The following is a 17,934-nucleotide window of genomic DNA, read 5'->3' on the forward strand; positions in this document are numbered from 1 at the left end:
AGAGTTGGGTGGGGGCTCAGGTCACGTAGAGGGCAGGAAATGGAGGCCAGCTGGACGCCCTGTTGTTTAATGTGCTGGTTGTGAGGAGCCTCTGGGCCTGGCCCCTCTGCCCGCTCAAGCGGGGTGGCTGCTTTGTTTCATGGTGACCGCCTTTCCTGTTCCTTCCTTCTCGTGGCGCTGCCCGCCTTCTCCTTTGCTCAGCTGCCTTTCATCGCTGTGCTGAGAGCCCCCACCTTCGTGCCTCTCCTGGGCCTCAACCAGGCTGGTGGGCCAGGCCACATCCGTGGGCCTGCTGGCCAGGGAGCCTGTGTCAACATCTCTCCTCCTTTGTGTTCCAGAGAGGATGCCATGAGGAAGGCTGGTGTGGCCCACAGTAAATCCAGCAAGGACATGGAGAGCCACGTGTTTCTGAAGGCCAAGACTCGGGTAAGGCCCTGGGGGGTGGCTCCCAGTGGGGACGCTGCTGGAGGGCAGGGTGCCAGGCCATGGGGACGGGGTGGCTGCTCACTGTTGGGTGGCATTCTGTGGGAAGATCCTGTGTTTGTGGTATAGGTGCGGGAGGGGATTGGGTGGGCATCCAGGATGCAGGCGCAGCCTCTGACCCCAGACCTTGCTGTTGGCACCCCCATTCGTGGTCAGCTCCCGTGAATCCTGTAGGGCGCTCCCTCGGGCCCCGGTGGTTCCTGTGGACGGTGCTCTGAGTAAGAACCTCTCTGTCCTCAGGCTCAGCCCTCCTGTGGGTCAGGGCCCTGACAGGTGGGCCCAGAAGGGTTCCTGTCCCCTTTTGTTAAATGATGCAGGTGATGCTCGTGGAGGGCGAGGTTTTGGTGAGGACGATGCTTGGGAACTTCACAGGTGGAGTGGTTGGGGCGGGTTTCCTGTGTGAGCTCTCGCGTGAACTGGGCATCACCACGGGCTTCACGTGACCACCTCTTGTTATCTGCCTTGGGGTAGAGCTGCTCGTAGAAATGAAACAGAACAGGCACAAAGAAGCAAGCAGCTTGTCTGGGTTACCTGGCTCGTGCAGGGCGGGCTGTGTCTGCTGCACCAGCTCTGCTGAGCACCTGATGCCCGAGCGTGGTGCTGGAGCTCTAAGACCTACTGTGTGTCAAGAATCAGAAACAGGGACTTCCCTGGTGACGCAGTGGTTAAGAATCCGCCTGCAAATGCAGGGGACACGGGTTTGAACCCTGGTCCGGGAAGATCCCACATGCCGTGGAGCAACTAAGCCTGTGCGACACAACTACTGAGCCTGCGCTCTTGAGCCTGCACACCGCAACTACTGAGCCTGTGTGCTGCAACTGCTGAAGCCCGTGCATCTAGAGGCTGTGCTCTGCAACAAGATAAGCCACCACAATGAGAAGCCCACGCATTGCAACGAAGAGTAGCCCCCACTCACTGCAACTAGAGAAAGCCCGCACGCAGCAACGAAAACCCAATGCAGCCAAAAAGAAATACATAAATAGATAAATTTTTTTTAAAAAAAGAAGGGAAAAGAAAGAATCAAAAGCAGATGCTATTTATGGTTGGATCCAGGTTTAGGTAAACCAACTGTCAAGACGTACAGAGGTCCATTGGGGAAACTTAGCCTGGTTTGAGTGTTTAGATGAGGTAAACATTTTCTGAAATGGAAAGGTAGAGATGATTGGCCGGAGAGTGCAGCTTCCAAAACAGAAACCATGTGTACAGCCTGGGCTTGGAGGTCAGAGCACACCAGCATGTGTTTGTGAGCACAAGTAGGTGGAGGACGAGCAGCAGAAGCCCGTGCACTGAGGTGGGCAGGCTCGTGCTGTGGACATAGAAAATGGTAAGTGTTATATTCTTTTTTTATAGGAACTTTATTGAGCTCTAATTCATATACTGTACAATTCACCAATTTAAAGTCTACAGTTCAGTGGTTGGTCTTTTAGGATCTTCACAGAGTTGTGCAGCCATCACCACAATCCATTTTAGAGCATTTTCCTTTTTCTTTTTTTTTTTTTCTTTGGCCACACCTTGCAGTTTATGGGATCTCAGTTCCCCGACCAGGGATTGAACATGGGCCATGACAGTGAAAGCCCGGAATCCTAACCACTTAGGCCCCCAGGGTACTCCCTAGAGCATTTTCTAAAGAATCTCTATATCCGTTAGCCAGCACTCGCCATTTTCCCTCAACCCTCAGTCCTAGGCAACCACTTACCTGCTTTCTGTTGCTATAGATTTACTTGTTTTGTACTTTTCATATAAATGCATCATAAAATATATGTTTCTGTGACTGGCTTCTTTCACTTAGCATAATAGTTTTAATGTTCACCCATGAACCATGTTGTAGCATGTACTTTATTCCTTTTTATTGCCAAATAATATTCCATTGTATGGATGTACCATATTTTATTTATCCATCACCAGTTTATGGACATCTGGAGCGTTTCCACTTTTTGGCTGTTATAATAATGCTGCTATGAACATTTGTTTGCAAACTTTCCTGGGGACATATGTTTCCATTTCTCTTTCCTGTATACCTAGGGAAGGAACTGCTGAATCAGATGGTAACTCTGTATTTAACCTTTTGAGGAATTGCCAGACTGTTTTCAAAGCAGCTGCACCATTTTACATTCCCACTAGGAGTGTATGAGGTTCCAGTTTCTCCATTCCTCATCAATACTTGTTACTGTTTTTTTTTTTTATTATAGCCATCATAATGAGTGTGAAGTGGTATCTAATTGTGGTTTTGATTTGCATTCCCAGATGACTTACTGTGTTTATTGGTCATTTGTATATTTTCTTTGGAGAAATGCTTATTCAAATCCTTTGCCCATTTTAAAATTGAGTTGTTGGTCTTTTTATTGCTAGATTGTAAGAACTCATTATTATTAGATACATTATTTGAAGATATTTGGGAGATAAGAACCTTGGTGAGGGCTTATTGAATTATTTCCACTTTCGAAATACACAACTTGTTGGTCCAGTATTATTTGTTGTCTATTGCTTTATAAGGAACTACCGCAAAATGTAGTGGCCTAGAGCAATAGTTGGTATCTGTCCTGATTCTGTGGGTCAGGATTGGGATGATTGGAACTGCCTGGCTGGCCATTCTTCTGGTCTCACTGGTGACCTCGGCGCAGCCACATTCAGCTGGCAGCCACCTGGTGTCTCCAGCAGCATAGCCCGGGCTTCGTTACGGCACAGTGGCTGGCTTCCAAGGCAGGGGACGTGGAAGCTGTCAGTCCCCTGAAGTCCTAGAACATCTCTGGGTCACAGCAAGTCCTAAGGCCAGTGTGGAGTCTGGGGAGGGAGTCGCCTCCACCTTCTCTGTGCGCTGTGGCCTGTGCATCCAAGGAGGCCAGCGGTTGTTAGCTGCCATCTTGGAGACTGGCCACCCCAGAGACCCTCCCAGCAGCTGGGGAATAAGTCTTCCATCCCGAGGGGGCGACTGGCAGCACAACAGCCCCCGTCACTGTCCTCGCCTCTCCTTACTGCAGCCCACACCACACCTTAGCAATTTCAGTTGCATTTCCTTTGGTCAGGCTGGTTCTAAATCCCTAACTTCAAGAGGAGGCCCTGACTGTTTGGAAGAGAGGTATTTATAGAGAGGTCTGGGAAGTTTCCTATGTCATTTTTAGAGACAGACTTTCTGCTTGGACACTGCTGTCCGATGTCCAGTTTATTAGTCCTGCTCAAGCCCCACATGGAGCCTTGGTCCCTGTCATGCGGTGAGACCTTTCCTCCAGGGTGGGGCTCCGGAGGGACTCTCCAGTCAGGTGGCAGCCGGCACGCTTGTTACTTGCCCCTCCTGCCTGAGACCCCATTAGAATGACTGTGAAAGAATGTAAAAGGTGGGACCCAGAGCGAAGAAAAGGATACAGAAGAGTGATTTCTGTTTTTAGACTCCAGGAGGGTCCGGGAGGCAGAGGAGGTCATGGAAAAGGGGCTAACCTTCTCTTGGAATCCTGGCAAGCAGGTGGGTCCAGAGGTGTCCACCCTAAAGGAAACCAGGTCATCCATGGGCACCTCAGGCTGCCTGGTATACAGCCCGGGCAAGGAAGACCTTGAGCACTCTTGTCTAAAAGACCACCAGCTCCAGATTGCCTGGTTGGTGCATGCTTCCAGTGTGGTGTTAGCACCCAGAGTTAAAGCTCTTCCCATTCTGTCAGGGGCTGGCCCTGGGTCTAACGGCCAGGCCCCATTGCTCCCTCTAAAGTGATGTGATGTCGCCTTGTAAGGCCCGTGAAGCAGGTACAGTGCTGCTCTCCCCAGGATGCAGATGAGGAGGCTCAGGCACACAGATGCCAGGTAACTTGCCCAGGAGGTCACACATCCTGGGGGTGTGGGGTAGGAGCCTACCCTCTTTGCTACTTGTGCTACTTCCCCCCATCTAGCAAAGCAAAAGACACCCAAACACCCACTTTAATTCTTAACATCTGAATTCCTGCAGGTGGGACTGCTCTCTGCCTCAAGGCAGAAACCACTTTCCCTGGGGGTGGTGGGTGGTATAATAATAGCAGCTCTAAGCACTCTGCAGATTCATGAAGGTATGGCATCTGCTGGATGAGAGCACAGCCAGGGATCCCGGGACCTCTGCGTCGGCACCCACAGCTGCAGTGCATAGAGAGGCTTATTACAGCTGGGTGCATTGCTGAACATGTACTTATCACTTGGTTGTTTTTAAATTAAGCTTGTATGTTAAACACACATCAACTGTTTTGCACGTTGTATAGTATTATGCAGAAGTAGTGCATGTCTCTGGTTTACAGCTGTAAACGCTGAGTCCCCACGTGGGGGCCAAGGTGAAACCCAGGGACCAGGAGGCCGAGAACATCAGAACTGGGAAGTGACCTGGAGGCTAATTAGAGGAGGGCTGAGGGGCACAAGCAGCTGCTGGAATAACAGGGCAAGAGCACAGCCTGGGGAGAGCGGGAAGAGGCCGTGCACGTCTGATGAAGGAGACACTCTCCAACCTTCAGCCCTTTTTACGGACCTCGCAAGCCCAGGGTTGGCCTTTTGAATGAAACCGAATACATCTTCTGCTATCTTTGTTTAATCAGGGACAGCTATTGGAGGAGAAAAGCACACTTGTGCCGCATGAAAAGACTAGTATTTTCTGAAAAACTGCTGGGACCTGCTAGATAGGCCTGGGTGTGGCCAGTTTTGACAGGTCCAGGGCTGTGCTCCTGCCCTCTGCTGTTTGCGGGGTGACAGCCAGGCCTCCTCCTCCACTACCCGGCGTCGGCGTGCTTGCTCGGAGGCCTCTTTGGAAATTCTACTTCTTTGGTTTTCAGTCGCTCCATTTTCACTAGCATGTACTGAGGAGCTGAGAGAGTACAGACACTCCGTGTAGTCCTCGTGACTTTCTCCAGTTCAGCTGTGAAGAACACAAGGTGTGGGGCAAATCAGCGGTAGCATGGGGAGCTAGCTTGCTTTCTTTCGATCTTCTTTTTTAATTTAAACTGGGTAAGGAACCCACTGTCATTTGTTTTATTATTTAATTTTTGTATGTTTAAAATATTTTATAATGTATAAGGGTAAAATTTTAAAATACGTGAATCACAACACTACTTACCAAAGGTCCCATGTTGCTGAGAACACTGGCTCTGGAGCACCTGCTCTGGGAATTGATACATTTTTCAAGTATGAGGAAAAGTTTCTAACAGACTTTGTAGAAACTGACAAAATGATTCTAAGGAAACTCAAGGGACCCAGCATAGCTAAAACAATCTTGGAAAAGAACAAATGGTGCTGGGACATCTGCTGGATTATCACATGTATGATATTGAGATGGGACCCCAGTCTCATACCATATACCAGCATTAACTCAAAATGGATCAAAGACCTAAGAGCTAAAACTGTTAAACTTTTATTTTTTATTTATTTTTGGCTGCATTGGATCTTCATTGCTGTGCACAGGCTTTCTCTAGTTGCGGTGAGCTGGGGCTCCTCTTCGTTGAGGTGCGCGGGCTTCTCATTGCAGAGGTTTCTCATTGCAGAGCATGGGCTCTAGGTGTGTAGGCTCGTAGTTGTGGCTCGCGGGCTCTAGAGCACAGGCTCAGTAGTTGTGGCGCACGGGCTTAGTTGCTCCGCGGCATGTGGGATCTTCCTGTGGGACCAGGGCTTGAAGCTGTGTCCCCTGCTTTTACAGGCGGATTCTTAACCACTGCACTACCAGGAAAGTTCTAAAACTAAAATTTTTAGAAGAAAATATAGGCATGAATCTTTGTGACCTCAGATTAGGCAATGGTTTCTTACATGTGACACCAAAAGCACAAGCAACAAAAGAAAACATAGATTAATTTGACTTCATCAAAATTAAACACTATTGTGCATCAAAGGATACCATCAAGAGAGTAAAATGACAGCCTATGGAATGGGAGAAAATATTTGCAAATCAAATATCTGATGATATCTGATGAGGGACTGGTATCAGATTATATAAAGAACTGCAACTCAAAAACAACAACAAAAGAAACCAAACAACCTAATTCAAAAATGGGCAAAGAACTTGAATAGACATTTCTCCAGAGAAGATATATTGGGTTGGCTAAAAAAGTTCATTCGTTTTTTTCCCGTAAGATGGCTCTAGTAGCGCTTAGTTGTCTTTAACTTCCTTCAAAACAATTTTGTTAGATTGTATTGTGACAGCTGTCATATCAGTGTGCATTTAAAAAAAAATTAACAAAATTGGAGAATTTTTGTGTAGCCATTTTAATATTGAAGATGGAAGAAAAACAACATTTTTTAAATTGTTTTATTATGCTTTATTACTTCAAGAAAGGTAAAAATGCAACTGAAATGCAAAAAAAGATTTGTGCAGTGTATGGAGAAGGTGCTGTGACTGATCAAACGTGTCAAAAGTGGTTTGTGAAGTTTCGTGCTGGGGATTTCCTGCTGGACGATGCTCCACGGTCGGGTAGACCAGTTGAAGTTGATAGCGATCAAACTGAGACATTAATTGAGAACAATCAATGTTATACCATGCAGGAGATAGCTGACATACTCAAAATATCCAAATCAAGCGTTGAAAATCATTTGCATCAGCTTGGTTATGTTAATCGCTTTGATGTTTCGGTTCCACGTAAGTTAAGCAAAAAAAAACCTTCTTGACCATATTTCCACATGTGATTCTCCATTTAAACGTAGTGAAAACGTTTTTTTTGTTTTTTGGTGGTTTTTTTTGTTTTTGTTTTTGTTCTTTTTTTTTTGGTGGTACGCGTGCCTCTCACTGCTGTGGCCTCTCCCATTGCGGAGCACAGGCTCCGGATGCGCAGGCTCAGCGGCCATGGCTCACGGGCCCAGCCGCTCCGCGGCACGTGGGATCTTCCCAGACCAGGGCACGAACCCGTGTCCCCTGCATCGGCAGGCGGACTCTCAACCACTGCGCCACCAGGGAAGCCCAAACATTTTGTTTTTAAAACAAATTGCTTCGGGATGAAAAGTGGATACTGTACAATAATGTAGAATGGAAGAGATCAGTGGGGCAAGCGAAATGAACCACCACCAACCACACCAAAGGCTGGTCTTCATCCAAAGAAGGTGATGTTGTGTATATGGTGGGATTGGAAGGGAGTTCTCTATTATGAGCTACTTCTGGAAAACCAAACGATTAATTCCAACAAGTACTGCTCCCGATTAGACCAACTGAAAGCAGCACTCAATGAAAAGCGTCCAGAATTAGTCAACAGAAAACGCATAATCTTCCATCACGATAACGCCAGACCTCATGTTTCTTTGATGACCAGGCAAAAACTGTTACACCTTGGCTGGGAAGTTCTGATTCATCCGCCGTATTCACCAGACATTTGCACCTTTGGATTTACATTTATTTCAGTCTTTACAAAATTCTCTTAATGGAAACAATGTCAATTCCCTGGAAGACTGTAAAAGACACCTAGAACAGTTCTTTGCTCAAAAAGTTAAAAAGTTTTGAGGGACTTCCCTGGTGGTGCAGTGGTTAAGAATCCTCCTGCCAATGCAGGGGACATGGGTTTGATCTCTGGTCTGGGAAGACCCCACATGCCACAGAGCAACTAAGTAAATGTGCCACAACTACTGAGCCTGCGCTCTAGAGCCCGCGTGGCAAACTGCTGAGTCTGCGTGCCACAACCACTGAAGCCTGCGCGCCCTAGAGCCTGCCTGCTGCAACTACTGAGCCCGCCTGCCGCAACTACTGAGGCCCATGTGCCTCGAGCCTGTGCTCCGCAACAAGAGAAGCCACCGCAATGAGAAGCCCGCTCAACAAAGAGTAACCCCCGCTTGCCGCAACTAGAGAAAACCCGTGTGCAGCAATGAAGACCCAATGCAGCCAAAAAAAATTTTTTTAAATAAATAAAAAGTTTTGGGAAGATGGAATTTTGAAGTTGCCTGAAAAATGGCAGAAGGTAGTGGGACAAAGTGGTGAATACATTGTTCAATAAAGTTCTTGGTGAAAGTAAAAAATGTGTCTTTATTTTTACTTAAAAACCAAAGGGCTTCCCTGGTGGCGCAGTGGTTGAGAGTTCACCTGCCGATGCAGGGGACACGGGTTTGTGCCCCGGTCTGGGAAGATCCCACATGCCGCGGAGCGGCTAGGCCCGTGAGCCATGGCCGCTGAGCCTGCGCGTCCGGAGCCTGTGCTCCACAACGAGAGAGGCCACAACAGTGAGAAGCCCGCATACCGCAAAAAAAAAAAAAAAAAAAAAAACCAAAGGAACTATTTTGGCCAGCCCAGTACAAATGGTCAAGAAGCACATGAAAGGATGCTCAATATCACTAGTCCTTAGGGAAAGGCGAATCCAAACCACAGTGAGATACAACGTCACACTCATGATGGCTATAATAAAAAAAGATGATAAGTATTGGTGAGATATTGGCACCTCATACGTTGCTGGAAGGAATGTATAGTGGAGCAGCCACTGTGGAAAACAGTGTGGTGATTCCTCAGAAATTAAACAGAGTTACCATATATGCACAGAACTTGTGCAGAAATACTCATAGCATCACTCATAATAGCCAGAAAGTTGGAACACCCAAATGTTTATCAGCTGATGAGTGGATAAAGAAAATGTGGTGTGTCTGTATAATGGACTGTTATCTGGCCGTATAATGGACTGAAGTATTGATACATGGTACAACACAGATGAACCTTGAAACCATCACGATAAGTGTAGTGAAATAGTCACAAGGGAGCACGTATTGTATGATGCATTTGTATAAAATGCCCAGAATAGGCCAATCTATAGAGGCAGTGTATTAGTTTCCTGTAGCTGCTGGACAAATTCCCACAGACTTGGAGGCTACAGTCTCTGGACTCATGGCTTTGGCCTCTTGGCCCAAGGCTCTCCCCGGTGGTCATGTTTGTAGCCAGTAGTTTTACCAGCCTGTTTCCTGCCTGTTGACTTTGGGAGTCTGACACCCTTTTAAAATTTCATCCAGTCTCTCCCTTTTAGTCTAAATTGGCAGTATTTCTGCTGGTATGACGCTCTAAACCGTGAATATGTGACATATTCATGCCATCAGACAGAAGGTTTCCCCACAGATGTTTCATCCCTGTAATTTCATCCCTATTCCTGGCATCTGTGAGACGACTGAGAGGATTCATCACACGCCTGATCTCTTTGGCACTAGCATAGTCTGTGCAACCACACCCTCAGCCTTCTCTCCAGAGCACACATTCCTACAGTGAATCTCCTAATTTTAGTGTTTCTTTGTAATCTGAATAGCCTGGGAATTTCCGAAACCAAGTCCAGGTTCCTTTATGCTTAACGGTTCTTCCCTCAGTTTCTTTCTTTACTCCCAATTTCACTGTAAGCAACAAGAAGAAAGCAGGCCAGGACTTCTCTGGTGGCGCAGTGGTTAAGAATCCGCCTGCCAGTGCAGGGGACACAGGTTCGAGCCCTGGTCCGGGAAAATCCCACATGCCGCGGAGCAACTAAGCCCGTGCGCCACAACTACTGAGCTTGTGCACCACAACTACTGAGCCCACATGCCACAGCTACTGAAGCCCGCGTGCTCTAGGGCCCGTGCTCTGCAAAAAAGAGAAGCCACTGCAATGAGAAGCCCGTGCACTGCAACAAAGAGTAGCCCCTGCTCGCCACAACTAGAGAAAGCTTGTGTGCAGCAACGAAGACCCAACGCAGCCAAAAATAAATAAATAAATAATTTTTTTAAAAAAAAGAAGAAAGCAGGCCAGACCTTCCACACTTTGTTTGGAAGTCTACTCAGCCAAATATCCAGGTTCATTGCTTACAAGGTCTGCCTTCCTCTCAACTAGGGTACGATTCAGCTAGACTTTTGGACACTGTATGACGGGTTCTCTGTGCTCTTGTTTCCAATCACACGTTCCTCTTTCCCCTGAGCCCTCACCAGAAACACTTTTAACATTCACCTTTTTCCCAGCATTCTGTTCCTGATGACATCTGTATTCTCTAAGATGACATGAGCTTTCTGACCAGCTCCTTTTCTTCCTTTGAGTCCTCAGTAACAGAGTGTTTAGCATGCGTGTTCCCACCAACAGTATTCCCTGTGGCCTGGCTCCCTCTTGCCTGCCCCTTATTTCTTGTGAACCCTCTTGCCTGCCCCTTATTTCTTGTGAACCAGGTGTTCGATCAAAAGAGCACAGTATGCAGGGGTCTTGTTAGCAAGAAGGCATTAGAGGTGGTGCCTTATATTTGTATATATTGTATATATTTCTGGGTGTCTTGATTTTCCCACAAGGCCACAGTTGATCAGGAGTTGGGAGAGTGACAGTCTGACTCTTTTATGAAGTTTCCCATCCACTTGTCAGCTGATGATTCCATCGTTTAACTGGGCGTTGCAAACTGGTACTTGTCCTGAATTCTGGCTTTTCTTCCACATTTATTAGATGGAATTGTCTTGCCAGGAAAGGTTTTCTTTCATCCACCAGTGCTACTTGGTTGCTTGAAACACAGCCTGTTCGGGACCGTCAGGAGTGCTGACTGTCTTGTGGAATTGCTGCCCTTCGTACCCAGGGGCAAGTGCCGGGGCCTGGGGGTGGGGTGAGGCTGCTTCTCTTCCTGTGAGTGGTGTTGTGAGCATGGCTCTGCATCAAGCGAGTTTCAGGCCTTGCAGCCGTTCATTTTGATGTGTCCCCAGTGGCTGCTCACAGGCACATTCCTGACCCCTTGGGGCCCCTGTCACAACCCCTTAGTCTTTTGTAGCTTGCTTGCATCTTGGCCCAGAATCAGCTGTTGCTCTAAGGAGCCCTGTTCCTTTTCAAGGGTGAAATGGTACTTGGGGCTTGCAGTGTGGGCATGGGGCTGCTCACAGCTTCTGCGCTTTTTTGTGAACAGAGCTAGGGAGTCATATGTTTTTGAAACAACAACCTCAAAACCCCATAATTTCACATTGATATTTCCAATTACAGGGTTTTACTTTTATTTTAAACATGTATCTTCTCTCTTTTGTGAATATCTTGTCTTCTAATGTCATTGGCATAATTACTCTAAAATACTTTCAGAATAAACAGACCAATATTAGCACTAATATTAGTAGCAAATAACAAAATGTGGAATGAAGTTTAAGATTTCTTTACAGCTCTGTGTGTACTTAGAATGTACCGCTTCCCCTACGGACATATGTTTTTTTTGTTTTGTTTGCTTTTTGTTTTTTAAAATGATCAATCAAAGGAACTCTTTTCCCTATGATTCTGACACCAACTTGATATCAGCTCATATGTTTGGTTGGTTTTGCATTTTTAGGAATTGTACTTTTTTTTTTTAATTTTTGGCTGCGTTGGGTCTTTGTTGCTGCACGCGGGCTTTCTCTAGTTGTGGTGAGCCGGGGCTACTCTTCGTTGCAGTGCGCGGGCTTCTCATTGCGGTGGCTTCTCATTGCGGAGCATGGGCTCTAGGCACGCAGGCTTCAGTAGTTGAGGCTTGTGGGCTCTAGGCTCAGTTGTTGTGGCGCACGGGCTTAGTTGCTCCGCGGCATGTGGGATCTTCCCAGACCAGGGCTCGAACCCGTGTCCCCTGCATTGGCAGGCGGATTCTTAACCACTCTACCACCAGGGAAGTCCCTGTACTTTTTTCTTTTGATTTGGCTTTGTCTTCAATTTGGTAAAAGATTACATACTTCCAATGTGAAAGCTGTATAACAAGGTGGGAAGTTTCATTTCCAGGCCACTTCCTGATACCTCTGGGGATTTAATTGTTGATCTGCAGCATTTCTTTTTGCAGGTATAAAGCAAATATACCTGTTCAGATTCCCCGAGTCTTATACAAAAGGTATAACAGTGTAGCATCTAGTGTGTGGCCTGTGGCATCTTACCTGGAGCATGTGTGTCCTTCCTGTTGCTCCCTCCACATCCATGAGGGGATTCGTCCTCCACCTTTGCTGTCAGGCCCTCATACAAGACTTGTACAGGTTAGACAAAGTGTATAAACTGCAGGAAGCTTTTTTCCCACATTTCTGTCTTCTCACCTGCAAACCAGCCCGCTAGTAGTACCTGCCTCACTGGGCAGTTGGAAGAATTAAGTGTGTTAATTATTTGTAAAGCATTCAGAGCTGTGCCTGGCCCGGAGTCAGTGCAGCGTGTGAGCTGTCACTGCTGTGCTCTGGCCGTACCCAGCCTGGATGCTTGTATTTTTGCTGTCAGGAGGGGGAGATGATAAAGGTGGAGTGAAGATAAGGGAGGTACATGCTCCTCGGCCCATTTCTGGGACTGTCCTGGAGCGGGGGTGCCTTGGAGCAGAAGAGGGGTCATAACCTCTCTGTCTGCATGGAGGCTGGGAACTCTCACGCCCAGGGAAGCCAATCTAGACATAGAGTAAGGCAGGTGCCCTGGGGAGTCAGAGGAGGATCAAATCAGCAGGGCTGAAGCACTCTACCCTCAACGTGCTGGGTGATGTATTTACCCACAGGAGCGCCCCTTGGTGGCAGTGTGACTGACCACTCCCTGTGCCCGCTTCTCCTGTCAGGTGGTTGCTGCTCCCCTCTGTCCCCTTCAGGCCTCCTCATGCTGGTCTGGTCCCCAGAGCCTCTGCTGCACTGGGCTGTGGGCAGCCTCAGTGGGCGCAGACCCTGGGTGCCTTGTGCCCACCTGGCTCCAAGCACTCGGTCCTGGTTCTGTGCCAAGGGCTTTGGGGACATGCTCCTGAGCCCCATTTACTGTATCTTGTGTCGGAGTAAAATATCTGGTTGCTGGTTTTGTTTTGTTTTGTTTTATAACTGAAGTATAGTTGATTTACAATGTTGTGTTTTTTCCTTACGGCAAAGTGATTCAGTTATACATATGTATATTTTCTATTATGGTTTATCACAGGATATTGAATATAGATCCCTGTGCTATACCTTGTTGTTTATCCATTCTGTACATAATAGTTTGCATCTGCTAACCCCAAACTCCCGGTCCATCCCTCCCCTAGCACCCCCCACCCCCGGCAACCACAACTCTGTTCTCTATGTCCATGAGTCTGTTTCTGTTTCATAGATAAGTTCATTTATCATATTTTAGATTCCACATATAAGTAATACCATATGGTATTTGTCTGACTTACTTCGCTTAGTATAACAATCTCTGGGTCCATCCATGTTGCTGCAAATGGCATTATTTTCATTCTTTTTTATGACTGAGTAATATTCCATTGTATATATACATACTACATCCTCTTTATCCATTCATCTGTCAGTGGACACTTAGGTGCTTCCATGTCTTGGCTGTTTTAAATAGTGCTGATGTGAACATAGGGGTGCACGTATATTTTTGAATTAGAGTTTTCTCCGGATATATGCCCAAGAGTGGGATTGCAGGATCATATGGTAATTCTATTTTTAGTTTTTTGAGGAACCTCCATACTGTTTGCCATAGTGGCTGCATCAGTTTACATTCCCACTAACAGTGTTGGAGAGTTCCCTTTTCTCCAAACTCTCCAGCATTTGTTGTTTGTGGACTTTTTAATGATCTGGTTGCTTTTTAAACCTGCTTCCTCTTGCTTCACCTTTTATGGAAGTAGAAAAAGCTCAACAAATTCTTTTAAGATTTCTCCAACCCAAAAGATGGCCAAGGCCTTACTGAGATGTCAGCTCTTGACCTGGCAAGCTCCCCGTCCTTGGCCACCTCATTTCGGAGCTTCCTTTAGCCCCCACTTTCCTTGTGCCCCACTCACCACCCTGTTGTCCTTCAAGGACCAGCCTGGTCAGGTGATCGGTGGGATCTTTTCCTCCCAGAAATTTGTGGGGGGCATTGGGAGGGGGAGTGTTGAACACATCTCCCATGTGTCCTGTCCTTTGGTACCTGCCCTGTGGCCTCCCTGGGCCTTTCCCCCACGTTTTCCTCTGCTGATTCCATGGCTGAGAAAACAGTGGTGGGTGAAGTTTGAGATCAATGAGGGCTGATGGGGGTTACAAAGTGTGCTTATGTTGTTAACATTCGTCTGAGGCCCCCTTCATGTGTTTCCCTTGGAGGTGTTCTCATGACGGCAGGTTCACTGTCTGTCCGAGGCTCACGGGTTGTCCCCTGTGGTGGGTCCTGGGCTGCGGGGGTCGTCTCCTCTGGCTGCTGTTGAGTGGACTCAGTGTCATGGTGACTTAGGCGGGGGTCAAGTGAGCAGGCGGGGTGAAAGCTCTGCCCTTTCTGCCTGCCTTGCCAGAAAGATGGTCCAGCTTCTCTGAAATAAGATTTTAGTTACGAACATCCCTTCTTTGACCCCAAGACAAACTCACAGTAGTGATTTCCCTGGAACCCCTGGAGTGAGTGTCCTTGGTTACAAAGAGGACAAATGGTGGAAGGCAGACCCTGCTGGGAGGTTCCAGAAACACAGCGAGAACCAAGAGGGCCCTGGGCAGTGGCCTTCACCTGCTTCCTTGAGCGGCACTGTGCCCTCTCCCTGGGCCGTGCAGTGAATTCAGATCAGTGGGAGCTGGGGAAAGCACAGCCAGGGCGCCCAGCCAGATTTGCATGCAAATATGACGTCAGCAGTGGAAAAGCAACAGGCCGGTGTGAAAAGCGAAAGTACTTTGGTACAAATGGAGCAAAGACAAAAGCGGCCCTCCTGTGTCTACTTCTGAGATGCCCTGTGACCCCGGGCCAACCCCTCTGCAGAAAGACGGGTGCCTGAGCCCCCCCCGTGACCCTCGCCAGGGTTTACAGCAGGGCGGGGGAGCAGCGTCTTCTAGTGTCTTGGTACCTTCTTGGTTTTCTGTTTCTTTGTGCCTTTTGTTGTTCTGTGGTAGCCGAGCTCTGCCGGCCTTTCCCAGAGGGATGGATTCCAGAGGAGGCCGAGCCAAGCTGGCGAAGACAGACAGACAGGGACAGACAGACGGGGACGGCTGCCATCCCTGCCTTCAGGAGGAACGCAGCAGGGCCAGGGCGGGAAGGGGCGTCACTCGGCCTCACTTCTGCGTCTGGGATTAAACTGCTTCCTGTTTTTGCTTTTAGGATGAATACCTTTCTCTCGTGGCCAGGCTCATTATCCATTTTCGAGACATCCGTAAGTAAAACATCACATCTCTGGGTGGTTGTGGTCGCCGTGAGAGCCCGGCCAGTCGCGGCCCCAGTGCCTGAGGCAGGATGTCTGTGGACAGTGCCTGCTTTCTGGGAAGTTCTTCATCGCTTCGCATTTGATTCCATATTTCCCATCCTCCCAGAGCCTCAGCCTGAAACGTGCTGATTGTGGCCTAATGGAGATGTTAATGTCCAAGTGGTCTGGGCTGGACTGCTCTTTTTGCTTGTCTGCTTAATCTCCCTTTTTGAAGGACTGCTGCTTTGATCTCTAGGCAGTTCCTGAATAAGCAAAGTCCACCCTGGAATAGACACTTCCTTCCCTGATGCCTGGTTTTTTTGACCCATGGAGGCTGGACCTAACTGTGTTCCCGTCAGGCTGGAAGCTTCTGGGGCCAGCTTTCTCAGCGCCACCCTGCACTCCCTGCCCTGGTGAGGGCCCAGCCCCACAGCATCCCAGTTCCTCTTCTCCAGGGCCGCTCAGGGCCGCTGGCCGCTGCGCGGTGGGTGGGGGCGGTGGGGGGTGGGGCGTGGTTACAGCCACAGCGCCTCCTGCCGGCCTGCAGTGGGGTGACCACAGGAGGCAGGTTCCTCCCACGTAGCCTGTCCATGGAGTGGCTGCTCCCTGTGGCTGTTGAGACAGCTGTGGCGTCAGCGTCACTCATCTCAGAGGGAGACATTGGGGACCCCAGAGTCCTTGCAGGGCCATTGCTTCTTTCCACACTAACTTTTTACCAGACTGGCTAGCAAGATGAACCTCACTTGATTTCACTTTCTTTGCTGTGTTTGGGAAGGGCCCATGGTGTTTGGAACAAGAGGAGCCGCCACTAGAAGCCTGGGGCATGAGCAGCCTGGCCACGACCCCGTCTGTACTGGCAAGGGCTCGGCCTTTCGGGCTGGCTGGCCCATTTGGGAGCTGGCCCTGGCACGGCAGTGCACAAAGCCCTTTGGCGGGGGTGCCCACAACTGCCTCACCCCCGGCAGAGGGTGGAACTGTTGTGGCAGTTCCCTGCCCGTCCTGGGGCTGGCTGGATCCAGCTTCTAACCAGCCTTGGACAGACTCAGTTTCCTCATCCAGAAAATGGGGATGCTGCCTCCCTAACCAGAGTGGGCTGAAAATGGAGGTGTTGTGGGCCCAACGTAGATCCCTGAAGCGCTCTTGTTTGTGGCTTGGGGCCTGTGCTAAGAGCCCTGGCCTGGGAAGGAGGGAACTAGAGGAGACCCAGCACCAGCCTCCACCTGGGGGCTGTTCTCCAGGGCCCAGGTTGACCGTGGGGTGGTTCTGCACCCTCTCGCTCCTGGCCTCCTTGTGTGTCAGTGCTGCCAGGGGTGGGACACATACATGTATTCACACATGTTCACACACACACACACACACACACACACACTCTGAAACTCTGAGGTATGTTTTGTCTAGTTTCTAGGCAGGGTCAGTTCAGTGTTAGCAAATGACCTCTGGGCGAATGCCTTCAGCACTGACTTAGCGTGGAAATATATGGTTACAGAAAAACTTTGTTTACTTTGGTTTCTTTTTTTTTTTTTTCTTTTATATATAGATAACAAGAAATCACAAGCTTCTGTCAGTGGTAAGAGTTTCTCCTTTTGGAATTAAAGTTTTTCCCAACCTTGGCTACAGAGTAGCAGGAATGGGATGGTGGGTGCTGCGTGTGCCTGGGGTTAAGCTGTTACCGGAGGAGGAAGTTCCTGGAGAGACAACCTCGGGTTCCTGAGAACTGCCAGCTCCTGGCCCACCAGGCACCCTCCTCCTGGTGACCGTGGAGTTGGACGATACCACCCCATCCCATTCCTCCCGCAAAAAAAAAATGATGAAAACTCACACGATTATTGAATATTACCTAAAATTTTGAGCTCTCTGGGAGAGAACTAGTATGGTATAATGCTGTGCTCAGCATAATAATCTGTAGTAGCATTTAGAGAATAACTATGAATTCACTTTCTTAAGTTACAAAGTTTCTTTGTAAGTTAAGAATTGTCATTCTTTTTTATTTTTTAATTTCAAGGTTTTATCTCATGGGAACTCTGTTGATTTAGCCTAGGTCTCGCTGAGTGAGCTGCCAGTGAAGGAGTTTAGCAGATCCCAGTGGCCAACTAAACTCCGACTGCCGGGCGGGGAGCCACCCTGGCGGGCTGTTTGTCTTACTGTCGGCGGCACATGCCGCATGCCCAGGCTTGCCTTGGCCGAGCTGGCTGCACCTGCCTGGGGTCCCTTGGCTTGTGCAGTGATTGTTGGCCAGCCAGGGCTGGGGGGTGGTGGTGGGGGTGGGTATCAAGAGTGCTTGGCCAGGAGAATGTGTGTGTTTATTCGGTTCTGTGGCAGGGTGAGCCGGCCAGGCCACACCTGCCTGCAGGTGGCTCTTTGCTGTTATAACAAGAGCCTCTGGCTCCTGCCCCAGGCCCTGGCCATTACTCACTCAGCTGGCGAGCATCTGCGGACCCCTCCCACACACCCTTGTTCTCAGGGGTCTTTCCTGAGAACTGCTCCTCAGTGGGGTCCTGCCCAGACT

General features: G+C 48.7%; 1 protein-coding gene across 5 annotated transcripts in view; it reads left to right on the plus strand.

Moving 5' to 3' along the window:
• The window catches only part of MED15 (mediator complex subunit 15), a 61,403-nt gene that overhangs the window by 24,658 nt on the left and 18,811 nt on the right, over window positions 1-17,934 (plus strand). For all 5 annotated transcript variants that reach the window (XM_030836348.2, XM_060283162.1, XM_060283163.1 and 2 more), the window contains exons 2-4: window positions 339-426; window positions 15,347-15,398; window positions 16,966-16,995. In XM_030836348.2, the coding sequence (XP_030692208.1) occupies window positions 339-426; window positions 15,347-15,398; window positions 16,966-16,995 (170 nt within the window). The remainder of the gene's footprint in view (window positions 1-338; window positions 427-15,346; window positions 15,399-16,965; window positions 16,996-17,934) is intronic.

Source organism: Globicephala melas, chromosome 13 (assembly GCF_963455315.2).
Source record: "Globicephala melas chromosome 13, mGloMel1.2, whole genome shotgun sequence".
In the NCBI taxonomy this organism is placed as follows: Eukaryota; Metazoa; Chordata; class Mammalia; order Artiodactyla; family Delphinidae; genus Globicephala; species Globicephala melas.